At 35.3% G+C, this 19,759-nt stretch overlaps 2 protein-coding genes across 5 annotated transcripts; both read left to right on the top strand.

Annotated features, from left to right (window-relative positions):
* Window positions 1-590: 590 nt before the first annotated feature.
* On the top strand, window positions 591-9,217 carry ldlrad2 (low density lipoprotein receptor class A domain containing 2). The gene is made up of 5 exons (XM_082155412.1): window positions 591-926; window positions 3,193-3,693; window positions 4,352-4,498; window positions 4,583-4,723; window positions 7,716-9,217. The coding sequence occupies exons 1-5, from the start codon at window positions 839-841 to the stop codon at window positions 7,982-7,984; spliced, it is 1,146 nt and encodes a 381-aa protein (XP_082011538.1). The 5' UTR covers window positions 591-838; the 3' UTR covers window positions 7,985-9,217.
* Window positions 9,218-10,325: 1,108 nt separating this feature from the next.
* LOC309487811 (uncharacterized protein) lies at window positions 10,326-18,642 on the top strand. 4 transcript variants are annotated; one of them, XM_082155678.1, is made up of 19 exons: window positions 10,326-10,565; window positions 10,646-10,712; window positions 11,554-11,856; window positions 11,923-12,000; window positions 12,343-12,417; window positions 13,650-13,724; window positions 14,099-14,173; window positions 14,353-14,388; window positions 14,506-14,553; window positions 15,497-15,547; window positions 15,629-15,676; window positions 16,218-16,253; window positions 16,352-16,438; window positions 16,540-16,558; window positions 16,658-16,689; window positions 16,791-16,822; window positions 16,906-16,972; window positions 17,695-17,726; window positions 17,801-18,642. In XM_082155678.1, the coding sequence occupies exons 2-19, from the start codon at window positions 10,658-10,660 to the stop codon at window positions 17,891-17,893; spliced, it is 1,242 nt and encodes a 413-aa protein (XP_082011804.1). In that variant the 5' UTR covers window positions 10,326-10,565; window positions 10,646-10,657; the 3' UTR covers window positions 17,894-18,642. The 4 variants fall into 4 exon arrangements, with proteins under 4 accessions (XP_082011804.1, XP_082011805.1, XP_082011807.1 ...); XM_082155679.1 differs by having other exon boundaries at window positions 10,327-10,565; window positions 17,698-17,726; XM_082155680.1 differs by having other exon boundaries at window positions 10,328-10,565; window positions 16,224-16,253.
* Window positions 18,643-19,759: the final 1,117 nt, after the last annotated feature.

The following is a 19,759-nucleotide window of genomic DNA, read 5'->3' as shown; positions in this document are numbered from 1 at the left end:
CTGAATCAAGAAATGTTCTAACATTTTCTGAAGGCGTATGCTTAAATGCTTGAATTTTGTTCTGTAGACAAATACAACTCATCGCATAATAATAATAATAATAATAATTTTTATACAAAACAATGAATGTGTTGCAAATTGTAAAGGGCAAGCAGCAACAAAAGTCTAGTAAACATGTGAACTCCTTTAATACTTTTATAAAAAGCATCCCATGTTGCTTTCATTGAGAGTTGGCAACTCTGAAAAAGCCTACATATTACTTAGTCGTGTCAATAGTTTTAATGTCAATTGTGAACTATAGTATTGCAAAGTGCATATTTTGACTAGTAGGCTATATACTTTAGTAGTATAAAAGTACACCTGTATTTATAAAACTCCAACAGTTCCCTTTTAGTGCTCTACAAAACACTTTGCAACTGTGTGCATGTCCAAATGTCATCAGTGTGACAGATGTTCACCCCTGTCTTCTTCAGCACTAGATGGTGCTTGTGTGGGGGGCAACTTTGAGGGGGTCCTGCACGGCTCCTCCTTTAGATCCGTGACATTGGACCTGTAGTCATGGAAATAGTTTAGACGAATACATTTGACAAAGAGGTTTCAAAGACACAAAAGCAGGGATGATGAACAAGGATTAAGCTCGACGCATCTGAGACGCCGTAGACAAATATTCCCGCTTCAAAAGCAAGACACTTCTGGGGGTGTTTCACAGGCTATATGTCGGCTTTATAAATTAGGGGAATGTTTGGTTTTCGCAAGAGTAGACTTTGCGCGATACAAATGCGACAGAACAATTGCGTTTAATATTGGAGGAGCCAGTGTCTTTGCTTGGACACCCGAGATGGCCGCAGTTCGATGCATTCAGCTCCTGTCAGGATGGTTTGTTCTGTTCAGCTTAATGACACGCCAGAGTCTCTCCATTGAGACAGGTAGGGTGATGGGTGTTCACTTCTCAAGATTTATCCCGTTATTACCTCGTCTGAGACACTTGTTGCACTTGGGTTTCTTCTCGTATTCTTAATTCATTTGTGTGTGTTGGCAATAGAACTAGCTGGAGTTGCAATTGCTTTCACAGACATTTGGCTTGTCCCATGTAGCCTAATTCGTCTTACCACAACTGTAATCTAATGAAGTTGAATGAAAGTAGATTTAAAATGACTTTTTAAGCGTTTACCTCGCTGTTTTATTTTCATTCAATAAGTTTTTGCAGTTCAAACTTTTAAAATTATATATTTGAAATAATAACAATTTGTATTTTTGGTTTGTTTTTATTAATATAAAAAACTAACATAGCAATACATTTGTTACATAATTGATTAGCCTAATCTTTGTTAATATTAGTTAATAAAAATCCAGTTGTTCATGTTAGTTAAAAGTGCATTAACAAATGTTAACACACAACAGTTAAAATTAATTAGTTTAAATTAACATTAACTAAGATTAATAAATGCAGTAGAAGTGTTACCATATTTTTTATCTTTTATTTTTAAAAGTTTACTCATCTATGTCATTCCAAAATCCTTTACTGTATTATACAGAAGAAAAAAAGGGAAGACAAATATTAAAATGGCCTACTATTTATTTAATATAAAATACTATATATTATATTGCTATAATTGTTTACCTCAAAATTGGCCTCCAAATAACCTTTCTCCTTACATTAGTTGTGTCTGTTTCACAAAATCACATATTTGTAAAAATCTTAGAACAATCACACACACACACACACACACACACACACACACACACACACACACACACACACACACACACACACACACACACACACACACATAGATAGTTATACTTTGATATACAAATAATTTATTGCCTTTCATTATAAGACAATGCATCTAGCTAGGGATGATTTATTTGATCTGACACCAAACATTAATATAACACCTCCTCATCTGGTCCTGTGAAAAGCCTGTGGCATCTGTGTCATTACCCACAGAGTTGGCACGCTCTCTGCTGTTTTTCTAGAGTTGGGAATTACAATGGGAACTCGGGTGTGATTAGAGCTCAGAGCGCTTTGTTCTGGCCAATTAAAACATTTATAGGGAACTTACTATTCTGCTGCTGCTCATTTTTGTGGAAACTCAGTTTAGGATTCATGGTTACGGAATATTTTGAGGTATTGGTCCTTTTCCACCAATTGAAGGTTTCTCTGGACATTCCTGGCAGTGAGACATCACGGATCCACCTGTTGCCCTTGGTTACAAAGCTAATAAACCAAGGAGAGGTTGTAAATCTTCCTATTATTTGGTCCGTACCTCAGATGGGGGGATGCAAAGCCAGTTCATGCTTGTGGTCTTTCTAGATTAGAACTGGATTTGTTCTGTTTTCCCTCCATCTCTGTGTTCTTTATTTCATTCTGCACAGCATGGGGTTTGGGTTCCTTGCCACTGTCGCCTGCTTAGTTAGGGATTAAAAGGCATTTGATTTAATATTCAGGAACATTATTGATTTGACTGGACATTACATTTTGCAACATTAACACTGAACTGACTGCAGAACCTTATTTCACCAAGTGCAACATGTTCCTGGATCAACATCTTTGTTGATACTGGAACAACATTCCAATCAACCAATCAGATTTGAGGGACAAGTTTACAGTTTATGTCCAGTTTAGGCCTACAACCAGGGTTTAGTGCTTCGACATCAGAGTTATTCACCTATCATTTCCCCTTTAGGGATAACAGGGTTAGGTTTAGGGTTGAGGGATATAGTTAGGATTACATTTTCAACCTGGAATGTTGTTCATGACACTGTTGCCTTCTGTAGAGCTGCTTATAGCTAAATTGAATGTGTTTCATAATTGATGAACTTTACACAGTTATTAAACTGAACTGAATAATGACACTATTGTCTTTTTTAGAGCTGCTTTACAGCAGAATCTTAATTTGTCACATATTTGAAGAATTTTGCATCATTGATTCTATTATTTTCCTGTTTAGTACTGTTAAGCTGCTGAAACATTTGAATTGTATATTAAACCCCATATAGGGTGAATTCAGGTTAATTAGGACACTTTTTGCCATTAAGATGACTGGGAAAAAGTGTCCCAATCAACCTGAATTCATCCAAATAAAGCTGACTTGGGTAACAATTAACTGAAACAAAATTTGGTTTGGAGCCCCATGCACATCTCAGTTTCTCAAAGAAAATGACCCTGAATGTCAATATTCCCAACAGTGAATGTGGTGGACTTCTGTGGACAGACGATACAGGGGGACGGTATGATTGTAAAGTCCCACCAGGAGTCCCGGAGGTACTACTTTGTCTCCATGGGAACGGACTGCCATCTCACCATGCAGTCCGCCACTCCCCGGGACAAGGTGCAATTCTACTTCCGCTTCTTCCTGGTCTACAGCCTGCTAAGAGTGTCACCGCACAGTCCCCCACCCCTTTTTCCGGAATCACCCAGGGGGTCCTCTTCATCTGGCCCGACGCGGCCTGACATGAGCTTGGAGCCAACCACGAGGGAAGGGCCAGAGGACCCATGCCATGCTGGCTCTTACATCCAGTTCTACGATGGGAGGGATAAGTCCGCACCCCCAATTGGCCCGCCACTCTGTGGGAAGAGCCCTCCTCGACCAGTGTTGTCAACGGGCAGATTTCTAACTCTACGTCTTGTGACGCGAGGAACTCAGCCAAGAGTGGACTTTGTTGGAGACTTCACTTCATTCAGGCTGGGTTAGAATGTGTTTACATCCACTTCTCAGTAGTGATGGGAGAAACAAAGCTTTTAAAAATTTTAAATCATTTGAACCAATTGATTCGCTGTTCCAAAGGGCTTAAAACGCCACACACTGGTAACGCCTGCTGGTCAGAACAGTGAATAAAAACACCTTTTACAAACCAATTGCAAATATTTTATTGAATGTGTAATCAATTAAATGCAGTTAAGAAATCTTACCATTGATTAAATATTAAATGTCTGTATGATATGTTATTTTATTACATTGTAGGGCTTGTTTTGTTTGATTTTATGGAGAGCTTGGTTAATCAGCTCAGAAAGAATTATACAAATGTGTCATTTCCACATTTATAAAACTGATCCGAGATCAGGTAAAACCATATAGACTCACATATAGATTTTACAGAGATCTGCCCGTAGCAGTGAACAACAATTGAAATTTTGAAACGTTTTGAAACAGTTATGACGTAACAAAGCCTTGTTTACTGAAATCACGTGACTTTGCTAGATATATATTCATTCTGAATCACTGGTTCGAAACAAAAGGTTTTGAAGCTTCACGAAGCAGAGTTTAGAAAACACCCATCACTACTTAGTCGGTTTAACTTTTTTCTTGAAGTCTATATAAACTGCTCATATTGTTTGTCTCTCCAGGTTTTAACCAATCAGAGTGCAGCGGGCAGCCTTACTTCAACTGTCGGAACGGGAAGTGTATTCCCATGAGTCTGGTTTGTGCAGATGATAAAGGCATTGACAACTGTGGCGATGGCAGTGACTTAATCGATTTTCCTGATTGCAATGGTCAGTAAAGAGTTTATTTTAAGAAGGCTGTTCCATTTGAGATTTGTTCTTGATAGGTTTTGTTCTTGTTTTTGTGTGTTTCAGGTCCTCTATCTACACCCAAGCCCCCGCAGCACCATGTTACCCAACCAGCACAGATGCTGAACGTCTTGCCTACTCTGACAGTGTCCACTTTAAAAAACTGTGCCACTCCAAACGCAATTCCTGGTCTGGATTCTGTGACTGGTAAGCTCTCCAGTAGTTCTGAAAAGCAATAAAAAACATGCAATCAAACAGAACCAGAACAAAAATTCTCTCACAATAATGCCAACCAAGGATCTTTTCCTTCAAGCTCAAAAAGTGCCAAAAAGCACCATAAAACTATCAATATACGACTATATTGATCTTCGTAAGTCCTATGAATTCATATGATAGCTTTGTGTGATCAAAAGAAAATTTAAGTTATAATTTGCTGAAATTGGTCCTCAAATCTCACTTGCATTTGATTCAAAAGAGGCGCATAAAGATGCATTACTCCAGATTTAACATAAAAATATTAAAACATCAAATCTGCTGAGACATGTCTATATTTGAACTGAAAATGATTTGGTGAAAGGAGGATTTTCAGTAAATAACACCTTAAATGTCTTTTTTTCCCTACATTTAGAAATGCACTCTTGCAAAACATTGGCAAACATCTTCTGTTGTGTTAGAAAGAAAGAAATTTATAGAATTTTGCAATGGCATTATGCATAAATGTGCATAAATGACAGCATTTTCATTTCTGAATGATCTATTCCTTTAAGATAAGTCAGTTGTTTCTTGTCCGTCTTGTAGAATTGCTTAAAATGAAACTCTACAAACTTGTTTTACTGGCTTCCCAGAATGCTGTATGGTTAATTGTAGAAGGCCAAACTAACAAAACCAAACTGTCTGTTTAAGCTGCAGCAATGTTCAATAAATCAGGTTTACATGGTTGTAGGTTTAATGTACAATATCCATCCATCCATACACCATCCTGTTTTTAGTGCATTTTTAGACCTTAAAAATGAGTTTAGTAAGATAGATGAAGAAGATGGTTTGATGCACAAGAACTCAAATATAATGACTACTCCTCAGAACTGTGGCTCTTTTTGAGTGACCATAAATTTAGTTTTATTGCTATGGTGAACTCTGAAAGGCTAAGGACACAAAGCTAATTGAGGAGCACATAAATGTTCATTGCAAACAGTGAGCTGTAAATCAACTGCTCGTTGTAACTTTTCAAGAGCACTAGTCTGCTAAGTAGCCACTACTCACATTTGTGCATTTGAACAAATAGATATCATTTACCTCCACATCCGATCCACAGGTGTTCAAACGATGGCGCGCTACTCGAGGGACAGATTTCACCAAGAAAGCTTTAGTTAACCAAAAGAAAGTAGCATTAAAAGGACTATAAAATCTTATATTACTGTACAAAATGATGTAATGAACATAGTCACCAAATTAAACAATAAGCCAATTAAATAATTAAAAATTGTTTTCATTAATTGAAATAAAACTGAAATAAAACATAAAGAGATGAAAAACTTGCATGAAAACGTACATGAAAATTAGAAATGTTGCCTTGCCAACTAACTGAAATAAGATGAAATACTAACATTAACTATATAAAAATAAATAAATATGAATTATATATAATAAGTACTGTAATAGTAACTAATAAAATAACACTGTTTAGAGTGTTGATAGGCAAGTAAAATGATACACTAATATTTAATAAATAATTAAATTAGTTAATTTTGGGTTTGAATATTTCAGTCAACTCAATATAATTCTTTAACTGTAGGCTTGGTCTGATTGGATAAGGCATAAAATGCAGATACGTATATTACGATGATATAGATGTTCGTGTTAAAACGCTCACTGCTCACAACTTTGTTCTTTTCTCATTTAATGCTAGTGTGTTCTTATAAGCTTTTCCTGAAAGTCTTGTAGTTGAACAGTGTGAGTGTTTTTTATTTTTGCAGGCTATTCATTTGTTGGGTAACATACCCTAGCTCAGGCTACTTAGCTAGCTGCTAGTCACTGAAGTTGCTAGTCTCTAGTCACAGTTGGCACTGAAGTCAATGAAGTTGGCTTTTGGATAAGTAATAATTAGACAAGTACAATCGTTATAATACCAGTTGTTATTAAACATAAAAAATGCATAAGTGGCTCATTAAAAAACAGGCACCTTGTCCTTCACCCTCCATGCAAGCTTCCTCTGTCGAGCTCAGCGCATCTGCTAGCAACACTGAACATGCTGCCTCTGACACCTAATCGGCCTCATTGAATTGAATCAGCTTGATGCTGAGTACATGTGTGACCAAATTCTGTCTCATCTGTCTGACCTTTTAGCTTCACAAAAATAGCTTTTATTTCAACTCACTAGGTCTCCTGACCTCCTGTAGCCTAATATGTTATGTTTCCTTTTATCTAGGCCCACTGTTTACATTTACATTTATTCATTTAGCAGACACTTTTATCCAAAGCCACTTACAACAAGAGAATAACATTCAAATACTATTCTCATACTGTTCAAATGAGCATATCAAACTTTTTACCTGGGACCGTATTCACAAAGAATCTTTTAAGAGGCTACAAGTAGCTCCTTACTGGCGAATTTAAGAGAAACTCCGAAAAATAATGGGCGTGTCACTCATAACTTTAGACTCCTAATGTGTTTTACTAAGAGTAATTCACGAAGCATTTTAGCCCTAAAAGTAGCACCTACGTCTGGGTCAGCTTAGAAGAAGAATTTACCTCTTAACAAACGTGACAATAACGTGATAATAATATCATCATCATATTATTAATGTTGACCTGGTTTAACTAACTTTTATGTGATAGCCATATAGTCCAATAGGGGTCCTGTGCCTATCACTGGGTTCCTGGTTTAGAAAAAGATCTGCACTAAACAAGATTGTGTGTAGTATAGCTTAATTTTGTGCCGATTTGTCAATTGTTTATGTTGCCCCCCCAAACAAGCCAAATGCCCCCCCAAACATGACATCCTGGTACCCCTCTGGTATAATACACACCATATCATCACATATTATTGTTTTATTTTAAAAGTTATTGTCTGTTTAATAATTGATGCCATAGATGGCAGTTTCAAGAATATGTAGTGAGTGCGAGTGTTTGTACTGAATTCGTTTAAATCTCACAAGGAATTGTAGTTCCTAGTCCAATAATGAAATCCTTTCTTCTCCAGATTCCCAGGCTTCCATGTCTCTGCTGGCGCTGTATGTGGTTCTGGGTGTGACGGCAGGAGGGGTTCTCATGTGCTGGTGCTGTTGGGCCCCCGGCTGGTTCTTGTGGCGAGTGAGTGTGTTTCGATTCATGCCCTGCTGCAACCCCTGCTGCGCGTCCTGCCAGCTCTGTGGGCGGAGCTGCTCGCAAAACAAGGACCACCGATTGGCTAAGGTTACACCGGAAGGAGCCGCAACACCCGTGTCTTCTACCACCACGGTGGCTGTGTAAATACACTCATCTGATGTAGCCTAGCTCCATAAAAGACTCTGCTTTTTCTTTTTTTACTGTTTTTTTTTTATGAAGAATTGCCGGGTGCTGGATTTTTTGTCCCACTGATATTTTTTGTTTTCAAAAAATTATAGAAGATACTTCATACTGGATCTGTGAAAAACAACATGAAATTAAATTTCTAGTTAGTGGTCGGTTTCGCAAAGTGAAAAAGAAAAGAATTCCACTCTATATTTCTTCAGTGGGACACAGCTAACACTAGGACAATCCAGCTTCAAATGACTGGAAAAATATATATTAATAAAACTTTCCAATAAAATGCACATTAATCTAGCATTATTATAGCTACATTTTGTCACTTAGTTATTGGTTATTGGTGTGAGTGAGTTATTGGTCACTCTCCTCTCCTGCAGATGAAAATAATGTGAATAAATTACTTTTTTTGGACCAATCTGTTCACTGAACATGGGCAGTAGTGACTTATACAACTATTGGTTCACAAATGAAGACTGTAGATTCAAGGTTATGCCAAAAAAGCCTAATACCTTTTTCTGAACTGTTTTTTTTTAGACCAAATCTTGCATTTTCACAGACACAAAAGATGTTTGCGAATGTGATGTGCAAGATAGCTGCTGTAAAGTACATAAAAATATATATATATTTTAGCCAGAACTAGTACATGTGACTAGTAAATATTATTGGAGGAACTACAAAATTCCTTTTTTTCCTTTTTTTTACAATCTGATGCACAAATGATTTAATCCCAAGGAAAATATAATCTCAATTCCCCCCAAAACAACAATATAATAATTCCCAATCTTTTTTTAAAAATGTGTTTTGAGAGAGTTCTGCATTTGTCCACTGCTATAGAAGATAGTAGGACATGTATCATATCTTATGTCAGGCATTTTTAATTTGTGTTGATATGAATATAAAATACATTGACATATGGAATTATGAGAAAGGGTCAAAGGTCATCATCCATGGTGGTGAATGACCCATGAATTTTTATACATTTTAAATTTTATTGCCAAATTAAAAACAAACATTTTATAAATTAGAAGCCATTATTTCATGCATATTCAATTGCCACGTTCTGATATTCTAAATATTATGTTGTCTGCTTGTTAAGTCTCTAAAGGCTGATGGAGAGTTTAGATGCCATTAAAACTGTAAATAGACCATTTCAATCATTAAAAAACTATTTTAATGCGACCGAGTGTTTCAGATTCTCCTTGTGACTGTTTACAAAAGAGAGGGAAAGTTTGGCAAGCGCTTCCATTTCAAACTGCGTCTGTGACTTTTGTCACTCCTAGCAACCTTTCAGAGCAGATCCTCTTTGCTCAAAGAAGAATTTCCCTTTCTCTGTATGACCGATTTATATAATCACCAAACCTCCTGTTCAAACAAGCCCTAGATGTTTAATATCTGACATTAAGGTGACCTCCACTTTTTTTCTCTGAACCCAAGCAGTAGATTCTTTTCAGGCCTTGAAGGCCACAGCGATGGGTGTGGGTTGTTGTTACACTGACCCCATTAAAGACCGTCTGCAAACGCTTTAAATTAACGGCCCTGCATTGTCCCTGTGGTATCTCTCTGACACAAGCAGGTGCAAACGTCATCGGTGACCCACTCGCACAACACGCCTAAATTGTTTGGTCTTGTTTGGTCAACGTGTCATTAAAATGAATGATGGGATGTGTAAATATCAGCTAAAACAGAATGCTAAATCTGCTAAACAATCCTGTTGGCCAATATTTGCTGGGTTTCATTGATGAAATGTTATAAAAGGGACAAAAGCATCCCTTGCTGACATCACGGTAGACGTTTTGAGCTGTGTAGACCATGTCCGCACAGGTTTTATATAGGGGAGTCTGGAAGCGATTAAGATTGACAATGATTCTTATTCAGCACCAATGTTGGGATAACAACTAACATGCATTACATAATCAGATTTCTTTTGATGTAACGAGTAAAGTAACACATTGCTTTATAAATTTACACATTCATATTTGAGTTTCCATAAAAAGTAACCAAGTAACATAATTAGTTACTTTTTTAGGGAGTAACACAACATTGTTCATGCTCACTAAAGTCTCCCTGAGTGTGATTTTTCTTATGTGCAACAACAACAACAACAACAACTTTGATTGCAAAACTAGCTTGAAATATGCTATAGTTTAATTTAGACTAGGCCTGATGATTCAAAATTCTGCTAGACATAAAAAATTGCTGTTCAGACATTGTCAAAGATAACATTAAATCTAAAAGCAGGATTCATAATCTAACTTTAAGTACCATTGTACTTCTCGTTTACCACTTCTGTAGAACAACGGTGATAACGGACACTTCTAAAGTGAAAGTGACCCTGTAAACTTCCTATTTTAATGTCTTGATCATCACCCATGTGAATTACCTGTTTCTGCAGTTTGATTCTTACTTTTCTTACGTCTGTGATCCTTTTGTCAGTTTTGATGTCATAATGACACTGATGCATGGTAATTGGTCAAATATAATTTTATAAAGTGCCAAATTCTTTTACAGAAATGTCAGGTTGAACGGACATTTCACCCATTTTGAGGTAAGTATCATTTCCTACTTCCCTTTCAGACACTTTAAGTAGCGTCTATTGTTCACTTCTAATCGAAAGTTTGTTCACAGTGTCATAGTGAAATGGCCCTGTTCATCTTAATAACTTTTCAGCTTTTACTGCTGGTTAAATCACAGGGTAAGTGATCTCTCATGCTTTACAATGATATTAACCCAGCTAACAAAAATATGATCACGTTTGCTAATGTTCCCGTTAAGTTACGAAAATGTTTTTTTACATGTTCTTTAAATATTCAAAATGTTCAGTATTTTTAAATGTTCAGTTTTTTCCATTATTTTGCAATTCCATTTTATCATTTTGCAAATATTATGAGAATGTTACTTTTGAATGTTCTTTGTTCTTTCTGAAACAAATAACATGGATAACATAGCAACATTTAAAAAACGTTAGACGAATGTCTAAATAAAAATTCTGAGAACGTTCCCTGTACGCTTTGAATACATATTAATGATTTCTGCTTATTTCCCCCCTTGCACAATTTTTATTATGAAGTATTTACCTTTTTTAACTCTACACTTGACTTCATTCTTATATAAACCTTTACTTGTCTTAATCATATTCAAGAGTCAATACATTGTAAAAAAAAAACTTACATTTTTTAGTTCATTGAAATTTTAAATTTGAGTTAATTCAATGAAGGAGATAAGTTTAACAAATAGAAACTCAAAATATTATGTTATCTGAACCACATTAATTATCTAAGTTGATTTGACAAATGATAAAAAGTTGTGACAAGAAATCATGAAAATAATATTTTTTACACTGGCTTGTCCAGTTATAAGTAGTATATTGGACATGTATATTAAATTAATGACATTAACACATGCACAGACAATTTATATGTTTATTTATTTATTAATTAATTAAATTTAAAATGAATTTAAAGAAGTTTGAATTAATAATTAATTGTGATATTTTATTGCAAAGGTGAATTTATGTATCTCATCTTTTTTTATAGGTTTGCCGCAGGCCACCCTGACAATATCTCCTACATTTGCCACCTATGGAGAAAATGTGCAGATGATCTGTGGAGGTCATGAGAATCAGCATGTCTCTGAATGCATGTTCTATACTGCAGGGCAGGAGAACTATAAAAAACCAAGTGCATTGTGTAACATCACCCTTACCAGCATCGAACTGATCATGTGGTCACAAGATCCAGATGGTTCACATGTCAACATATCCTGCTACTATACTGTGTATGGCTTAGGAGAAAACGCAACCTCACCTCATTCCAACAAAGTCTCAGTAAAGGTCAGAGGTAAGCTGTTTAATCACAGACTATTTTTAATAGAAAGATAGATAATGTGGTTTATTCTTTTCCAAGGTTTGGCTACCATGTCATCTTTGTCACCGATCACAGAGGACAGCCAGACTGTACTGATCTCCAATGGAACCTCTGAAGGTGGAATTTTTAATTGAATTTCCAGCTTTTCTGATTTAACTTGTAATAATTCGTATTCATGTCCCATAAGAAAACACTAAAGAGTATTTCAGTTGCTTTACTCCAGTTAAAAACCCCATTACAACATATTGATTCCTGTGTTGACATATTTCCAACTGAAACAGGAAGTTGGGTGGGGCATAGAGGAAGTTGTCACCTCCCCTTTTTTTAAACAGCCAATAGGCTTTAGTTGAAGTCATTTTCGTGAACCTTGTATTTGGATTGTACAAAAACATGTATACACCCTTGACAGTCAAGATGGAAGAGAAAGACTTAAATTGGTTGTTTTTTTAATCTCATAAGGTTTGGCTGCCATGTCATCTTTGTCTCCGATCACAGAGGACAGCTCAACATTGATCTCCAATGGAATCTCTGAAGGTGGAATTTTTAATTGTCGTGAACCTTGTATTCGGATTGTACAAAAACATGTATACACCCTTGACAGTCAAGTTGGAAGAGAAAGACTGTCAAATTGAATGGATATATCTGTTAACAGATAATTATGTGACCTTTTAGGAGTATAATGGCATATAGACTTATTGTTCCCTGTAAGAATACATATATTAATACCGATTTCCATTCATTTTCCCCCTTGCACAATTTTTTATTATGAAGTATATATTTTTTTGAAGTCAACACTTGACTTTTACATTTTTATATAAACCTTTACTTGTCTTAAAGGACAAGTTCGGTATTTTACACTTAAAGCCCTGTTTTCAGATCGTTTCTGATGAAATACAATGGTTAAGATTGAACTTTGGACAAATGCTGCTGTCCCGAGAATTTTAGGTTTTTGTGTTAGCACCCCCCCCACCTTAACAATGGCTGCATAGGTGCACTGGAATAATCTTTCCTAAAACGCATTAAACTTTCGTTTACAAAGACGTGAAACTCACAGAGTGGTCAGGGGTGTTCACTGATATGCTCACACAAACATCGCTGCAAAAGATGCTTTCCAACAGGTTTTATCGTAGTTTTTGTCCAACTCCATTGACTTGTATAGGACGTGCTGTGAGACCGCAGCACCTTTACGGTATTACTCCGCCGCTTCTTCTTCTGCTTCTTCTGTGTATTCAATGAAATGCCAGTGGTTTGCTTGCAATTGGCAAAGGTGCATTATCACCACCAACTGGGCTGGAGTGTCTATTATTCAAGCTCTCAACGGACGAATGTACGGGTGTGAGGCGTTTGGAAAAATAGGTCCACAGTTTTACAACGAATGGTAAAACACCTGTTTGAAAGCATCTTTTGCAGCGATTTTTGTGTGAGCATATCAGTGAACACCCCTGACCACTCGGTGAGTTTCACGTCTAAACGAACGATTTTTCCAGTGCACCTATGCAACCGTTGTATAGGTGGGGGGTGCTACCACAAAAACCTAAAATTCTCGGGACAGCAGCATTTGTCCAAATTTCAATCTTAACCATTGTATTTCATCAGAAACTATCTGAAAACAGGGCTTTAAGTGTAAAATACCGAACTTGTCCTTTAATCATATTCAAGAGTCAATACACTAACTATATATATATATATATATATAACAAAATATATATTTTTACAAAGTAAGTTACCTGGTTGCCTTAAATTTGTTGTTTTTTTAATCTCATAAGGTTTGGCTGCCATGTCATCTTTGTATCCGATCACAGAGGACAGCTCAACATTGATCTCCAATGGAATCTCTGAAGGTGGAATTGTACAAAAACATGTATACACCCTTGACAGTCAAGTTGGAAGAGAAAGACTGTAAAATTGAATGGATATATCTGTTAACAGATAATTATGTGACCTTTTAGGAGTATAATGGCATATGGACTTATTGTTCCCTGTAAGAATACATATATTAATACCGATTTCCATTCATTTTCCCCCTTGCACAATTTTTTATTATGAAGTATTTACCTTTTTTAACTCTACACTTGACTTAATTCTTATATAAACCTTTACTTGTCTTAATCATATTCAAGAGTCAATACACTAACTATATATATAACAATATATATATTTTTACAAAGTAAGTTACCTGGTTGCCTTAAATTTGTTGGTTTTTTAATCTCATAAGGTTTGGCTGCCATGTCATCTTTGTCTCCGATCACAGAGGACGGCTCAACATTGATCTCCAATGGAATCTCTGAAGGTGGAATTTTTAATTGAATTTCCAGCGTTTCTGATTTAATTTGTAATAATTCGTATTATGGCATATAGACTAATTGCTAAAATAATGTTTTTAAAGGCTTTTTAAAGCCAATATGTCTTTCTTATTCTAACACTTTCTAAACTGATCATTGCGATGTCATATATAAACATTAATTTCAGCAAATTTGTCGACCGCATCGACAACGGACACAACATGTGAGTTGTCTTGATTGTACAATCCTTACAACCGACATAACTCTTTTCCGTTTTGTAAACATTCTTCTTATCGTTTTGTCCATTAATAATGTTTAACTTGTTCTGTGGTTTCAATAGCAATGGTTGTAACATCCAGTACTGAAATCACAACAGACCCGATAACCAGTAAGTGCTTCTTTCTTTCTCATAATTATTTATCAAAGATTTTGATTGGTTGGCTTTAAAGGGATAGTTCACTTTGAAATAAAATTTTGGTATGTTTTAGCTTACCTCAAGGGCATCCAAGATGTAGGTGTCTTTTTTTCCGCAGTAGTTTCAATTTTGATACTTTTAGGTCAAACCGTTCTTGTCTGTCAGTCATATAATGCAGGTCTATGGTCACTATCTCAAAGAGCAAGCACAGAGTCCAAATTAAAACAATTCCCCATCGTCCAAATTTAACAATTCCCCATCGTAAGTACACATTGATGGCCTAAGACACGAAACGAGCGGTTTGTGTGAGAAAACGAACAGTATTTATATCGTTTTTACCTCTTGAACACAGCCACGTCCAAGTGATCTGAGGGCGCGGGCGCATCCTGCTGTGTGACGTGTGCGCAGACTGGTGCATAGATATACTGTATACACTAGATGTCGCCTTGGCTACTGCAGTTCATTGGAAAGAAACCGTAGCCAAGGCGACATCTAGTGTATATATCTATGCACCAGTCTGCGCACACGTCACACAGCAGGATGCGCCCGCGCCCTCAGATCACTTGGACGTGGCTGTGTTCAAGAGGTAAAAACGATATAAATACTGTTAATTTTCTCACACAAACCACTCGTTTCGTGTCTTAGGCCATCAATGTGTACTTACGATGGGGAATTGTTTAATTTGGACGATGGGGAATTGTTTTAATTTGGACTCTGTGCATGCTCTTTGAGACAGTGACCATCGACCTGCATTATATGACTGACAGACAAGAACGGTTTGACCTAAAAATATCAAAATTGAAACTACTGCGGAAAAAAAGACACCTACATCTTGGATGCCCTTGAGGTAAGCTAAAACATACCAAAATTTTATTTCAAAGTGAACTATCCCTTTAAATTTGTTTTGTTACTACAGATATGTCCAGTCTAACTACCAATGACAGCAGTTTAACAGGTCCTGCAAATGGTAAGTCCTCAGGTCTTCTCTTTAATCTGTAATATTACTGTAACCAAAACACATTTGATTGATTTATTTACAAATCTTCAGCATCCCTGGAATCGATTACACTTGCTGAAACTACAGAACCTGCATCAGGTAACCAAACTAACAGAAATGTTCTAAGAACGTTTTGCTAACGTTCTGATTAAGTTATGAAAACATTATTTCCGAATGATTTCTGTGTGTTTTTTCTTGGTTTTGCGAACATTAAGGAATTCCATTGTAACATTCTTCAAACATTGTTTGAAACAACATTCTGAAACAACTAGTAATATTTAAAAAACATAAGATGACCATCCAACTAAAACGTTTCAGAAAAAAAAAAAAAAAAATGCACCATGAATGATGTATAAATTATGTATTTTTTGTGCTAATGTTTTGAGAACATTATTAAAAAACAAATACATTTGTACAGACATTCTATTAACGTTACTGGACAAATGTTTGATCATAAGTTCTTTGAGAGAACTTTGCCAAAACGTTAGTCAGAATGTTGTTTGTTAGCTGGGAAATACTTAATAATAATTTATTTATTTAAAATTTTGATATGTATAGATTTGAATATGTTATATAAACATTGAATACAATGCACATATGCTAATGGTCAATTTCTCCTTTATAAATTTCCTCTTGATAGTTGAAGGCCTTGAAATCAAGACGTACTCAAATAAAAGTAAGTAACTTTACTCAGAGGCTTAAATTTTTCCATGAAGATGCACATTCATTAGAAACAGTGTACTTCCTAATCTTTTATATCTTTGTCTGACACAGAAATGTTTTTCTCTATTGCTGTGGTTGCAACTGGTGGAGGAATTGTACTGACTGGACTCATGGGCATCTGTTTATACGGATGTACACGTAAGTGTAAAAAATGTTTGCCATGTCTTCAATGTGGCTTATAGATATTATGAAAAGGTTAGTCAACTTGACACTTTGATTTGATGTTTCCTTTATCGCAGGAAGGCCAAAGGACGAGAGGTAGAGATGTTTATTTTGTGCATATATGAAATCATTGGTGAAATTATAAGAAAGTAAGGGATAAAGAGGTGCACAAAATATATTTGTGAAATTTACTAGGATTTGGATTGAAAAAAAAAGTAAAAAGCAGGGTAAGTTTTTACTTTTCTCCTCAAAACGTAAGCCATAATCAAAATAAAAGTCAAATACAGTTTAATGTCAAGGTTTGCTGAAATCTTCATCTGTTTTGTAGGAGTTTCTTTACCAATTGCCGGTTCAGACTCAGTAAGTGTTACTATCATTATCAACCATTTATGAGATCATTTTAATATTTGACACTATTTAATAGATCAATCTTTGTTATTTAGTCTGGTGAGGAAGAGCCCGCATTTTACTCAACCATCAACTACGTGCAATCCACTTCTCAACCACCAGGTAAAGAGTAAAACGAATCACCTCCATATTATATATTGTATTTTGTGTATTATTTTATGCAAATAGCATTGTGATTTATTATAGGCTGCTTACATAAATCATAGCAAACCGGTTATAGTGATTTGCAAGTCTTTGCTTTAGCTGGCACTGATGTTTCCATATTATTTGCTTAAAAATAAGCTCCAACCAGAATCATGAAAAATTCCAGACTATTTCAACTGGATAATATTCATGCTGCTTACTTTATTGTAAACACCTTCTGATCTGCACTTGTTCTGATATAAATGTGTTCAACATGAATGCTTGTCAAGCTCCCAAATATTTTTTGCTACAATTGACTAAAATATTAGGTTACACTTTATTTCGATGGTCCGCTTTAGACATTCTAGTTCTACTAACTATAAGTAACTTTGCAACCATGTGAACTAACTCTCATTAGAGTATTAGTAGACTGAAGTAGACTGTTAGTTGAATAAGTTGACATGTACTTGCAAAGTTACTTATGGTCAGTAAAATATCTGTTGAGGAGCATCAGAATAAAAGTGTTAGGAGATATTAAGCAGACAGACTCTGATGAGAGTTAGTTGACGTAGTTATAGCTAGTAGAATGTCTAAAGTGGACTATTGAAATAAAATAATAATAATAAAAAGGTTGCATCTTACCGTCATTTTAATTATACACTACCATGGTCATTATTTGATATCTGATGTGTCTTGTTAAGCAGGAAACAGTGAAGAATCAAAGCAAACCAAGGTGAGTAAATCAGATGCACATGTAATAGCAATAGCAATAATTATTCCTCATTTTAAGACTCACTTTTCCTCCAGGTTGAACTGAATCCTTTGTATGTCACCATCCTCACTCAACCATCCGTCGCCAGTGACAGCAATGATGTTTACAGTCTTCTGACGGCCCTCTGAGAATCCAACTCTGCCCACTGTTTTAATTCAGTCCAGAATTGATCAGTCTTTTTTATTTAATTTAATACTCCATAACAAATGCATTTTAAACTTCTGCTTTCTAAACAATACAACCTCTTAGCCTATCAAAACTGTCATAGGTCACCAACTTCGATGAGTTCTATCAATCAAAAAACACGGCATGAATATGATTCTGTGTTATTGTGAATGGCAGTTGTATTGATGAGCACAAGGGCCATTGTTGCATGCCATATACACTCACATTTAGTCCTTTTGCTTGACTCTGTAAATATTTTCACCTAATGTTCATAATTTAAGCACCTAATTTTTACTTTTACTCTTAGAAGAAAATGTTCTATATAGAACTTTTTAGGGCTTCCCAATTTGTTTGAATTCCCTTTTGATTTTAATTCAATTTTATGAATTAAACAACCTGTTAAACATGAAAGTTTTATGCAATCATGTAAGACATTTATAGAACCTTTTTGCCATTAATGGTTCTATAAAATTTAGTCATGAACCTTTGTTCTAAGAGTGAGATATTTTTGTGTTTTTTTGTCCTTTTTTTCTGTTCTTCAAAGTAATATCTAAAATATCCACATTTGTTTTGTTCAAATGGTCTCATGAGAATTATTTGTCAGACAAATTAGTATCTTTTTAATTGCTGAATAATCATAAACAAGTATTCTGTTCATAGGATCACATGGGAATTAAAAATTGTAAAAAGATTATACACATTTGTACAAAAAGTTGTATTGTTGTATTGTTTTCTGTTGGTTAAGTAATTAATAGCTCATACGTTTCCACCGTTTCCTCAAAAAATATTAATCAGCACAACTGTTTCCAACACTGATAATAATAATAAATATTTCTTAATAAGCAAATCAGCATATTAGAATGATTTCTGAAGGATCATTTAACACCGAAGACTGAAAATTCAGCTTTACCATCTCAGGATTTTTTTTATTTATTTAACATTGTGCCATGGTGAGCATAAGCAATTTCGAAAACATAAAATAATCTTACCGACCACAAACCTTTGAACAATAGTTTTTTTTTAAGGTCTCATGAAAACCAAACCCAACATGGGTAACCTAAAGAAGTACAGACATACAAGCATCTGATCAGTGTGGATATGAGTCAGATGAGAGCGACCTCTGCTGTCTAACACAGGGATTAACAGATGTAGGCTATGTGACATGATGGCAGTCTTTCAACACAAGTTTACACATTAAGTTATATATGGCCCATTAGATTATACAATTGTGTCTTTTGAAATCTGAATCAATTAAAAGCATTACAGGTGAAGAAAAAGTCTTAGCTGTTTTGACTGGACACACAATATCAATATGCATAACATATTATCCTTTTTACAGTCGTAGTTTTGTTTTTCCAAGTTTTAAATGATTGTTTCAATGATGTAAGGCTGGAAGCTTACGCTGCTATTTTGAACCAATAATCAGAACAAAAGGCAGGATTCTTGAAGGATTCTTTAACCTCTTATTCTTTAAAGGTAAAGGTCTTTCTAAGAACTGATTGGAAAACGTAGGATTTAACCTTAACGTTTAGATAACGAAATATATAATCACTTTAGCTTTCAACATCGTCAGTGGTAAAAGGAAAGATTCTCATCATGAACATGTAATTATTATGACATGTTACTCAATTAACTCAAGAAACATTTCTTATTATTATCAATGTTGGAAACAGTTGTGCTGATTAATATTTTTTGAGGAAACGGTGGAAACGTATGAGCTATTACTTAAATAATTACTTAAGTGACAAACTCAGAACACATACTTTGACTTGCAGAGACTTTAAGCAGCAGTTAGGCTATCTGCTATTTGCATAGACAGTATATAAACG

This window comes from Leuciscus leuciscus, assembly GCF_965113295.1.
Source record: "Leuciscus leuciscus genome assembly, chromosome: 23".
Lineage (NCBI taxonomy): Eukaryota > Metazoa > Chordata > Actinopteri > Cypriniformes > Leuciscidae > Leuciscus > Leuciscus leuciscus.
The sequence above is the reverse complement of the archived record's forward strand: the minus strand, read 5'-3'. Positions and strand labels throughout refer to the sequence as shown.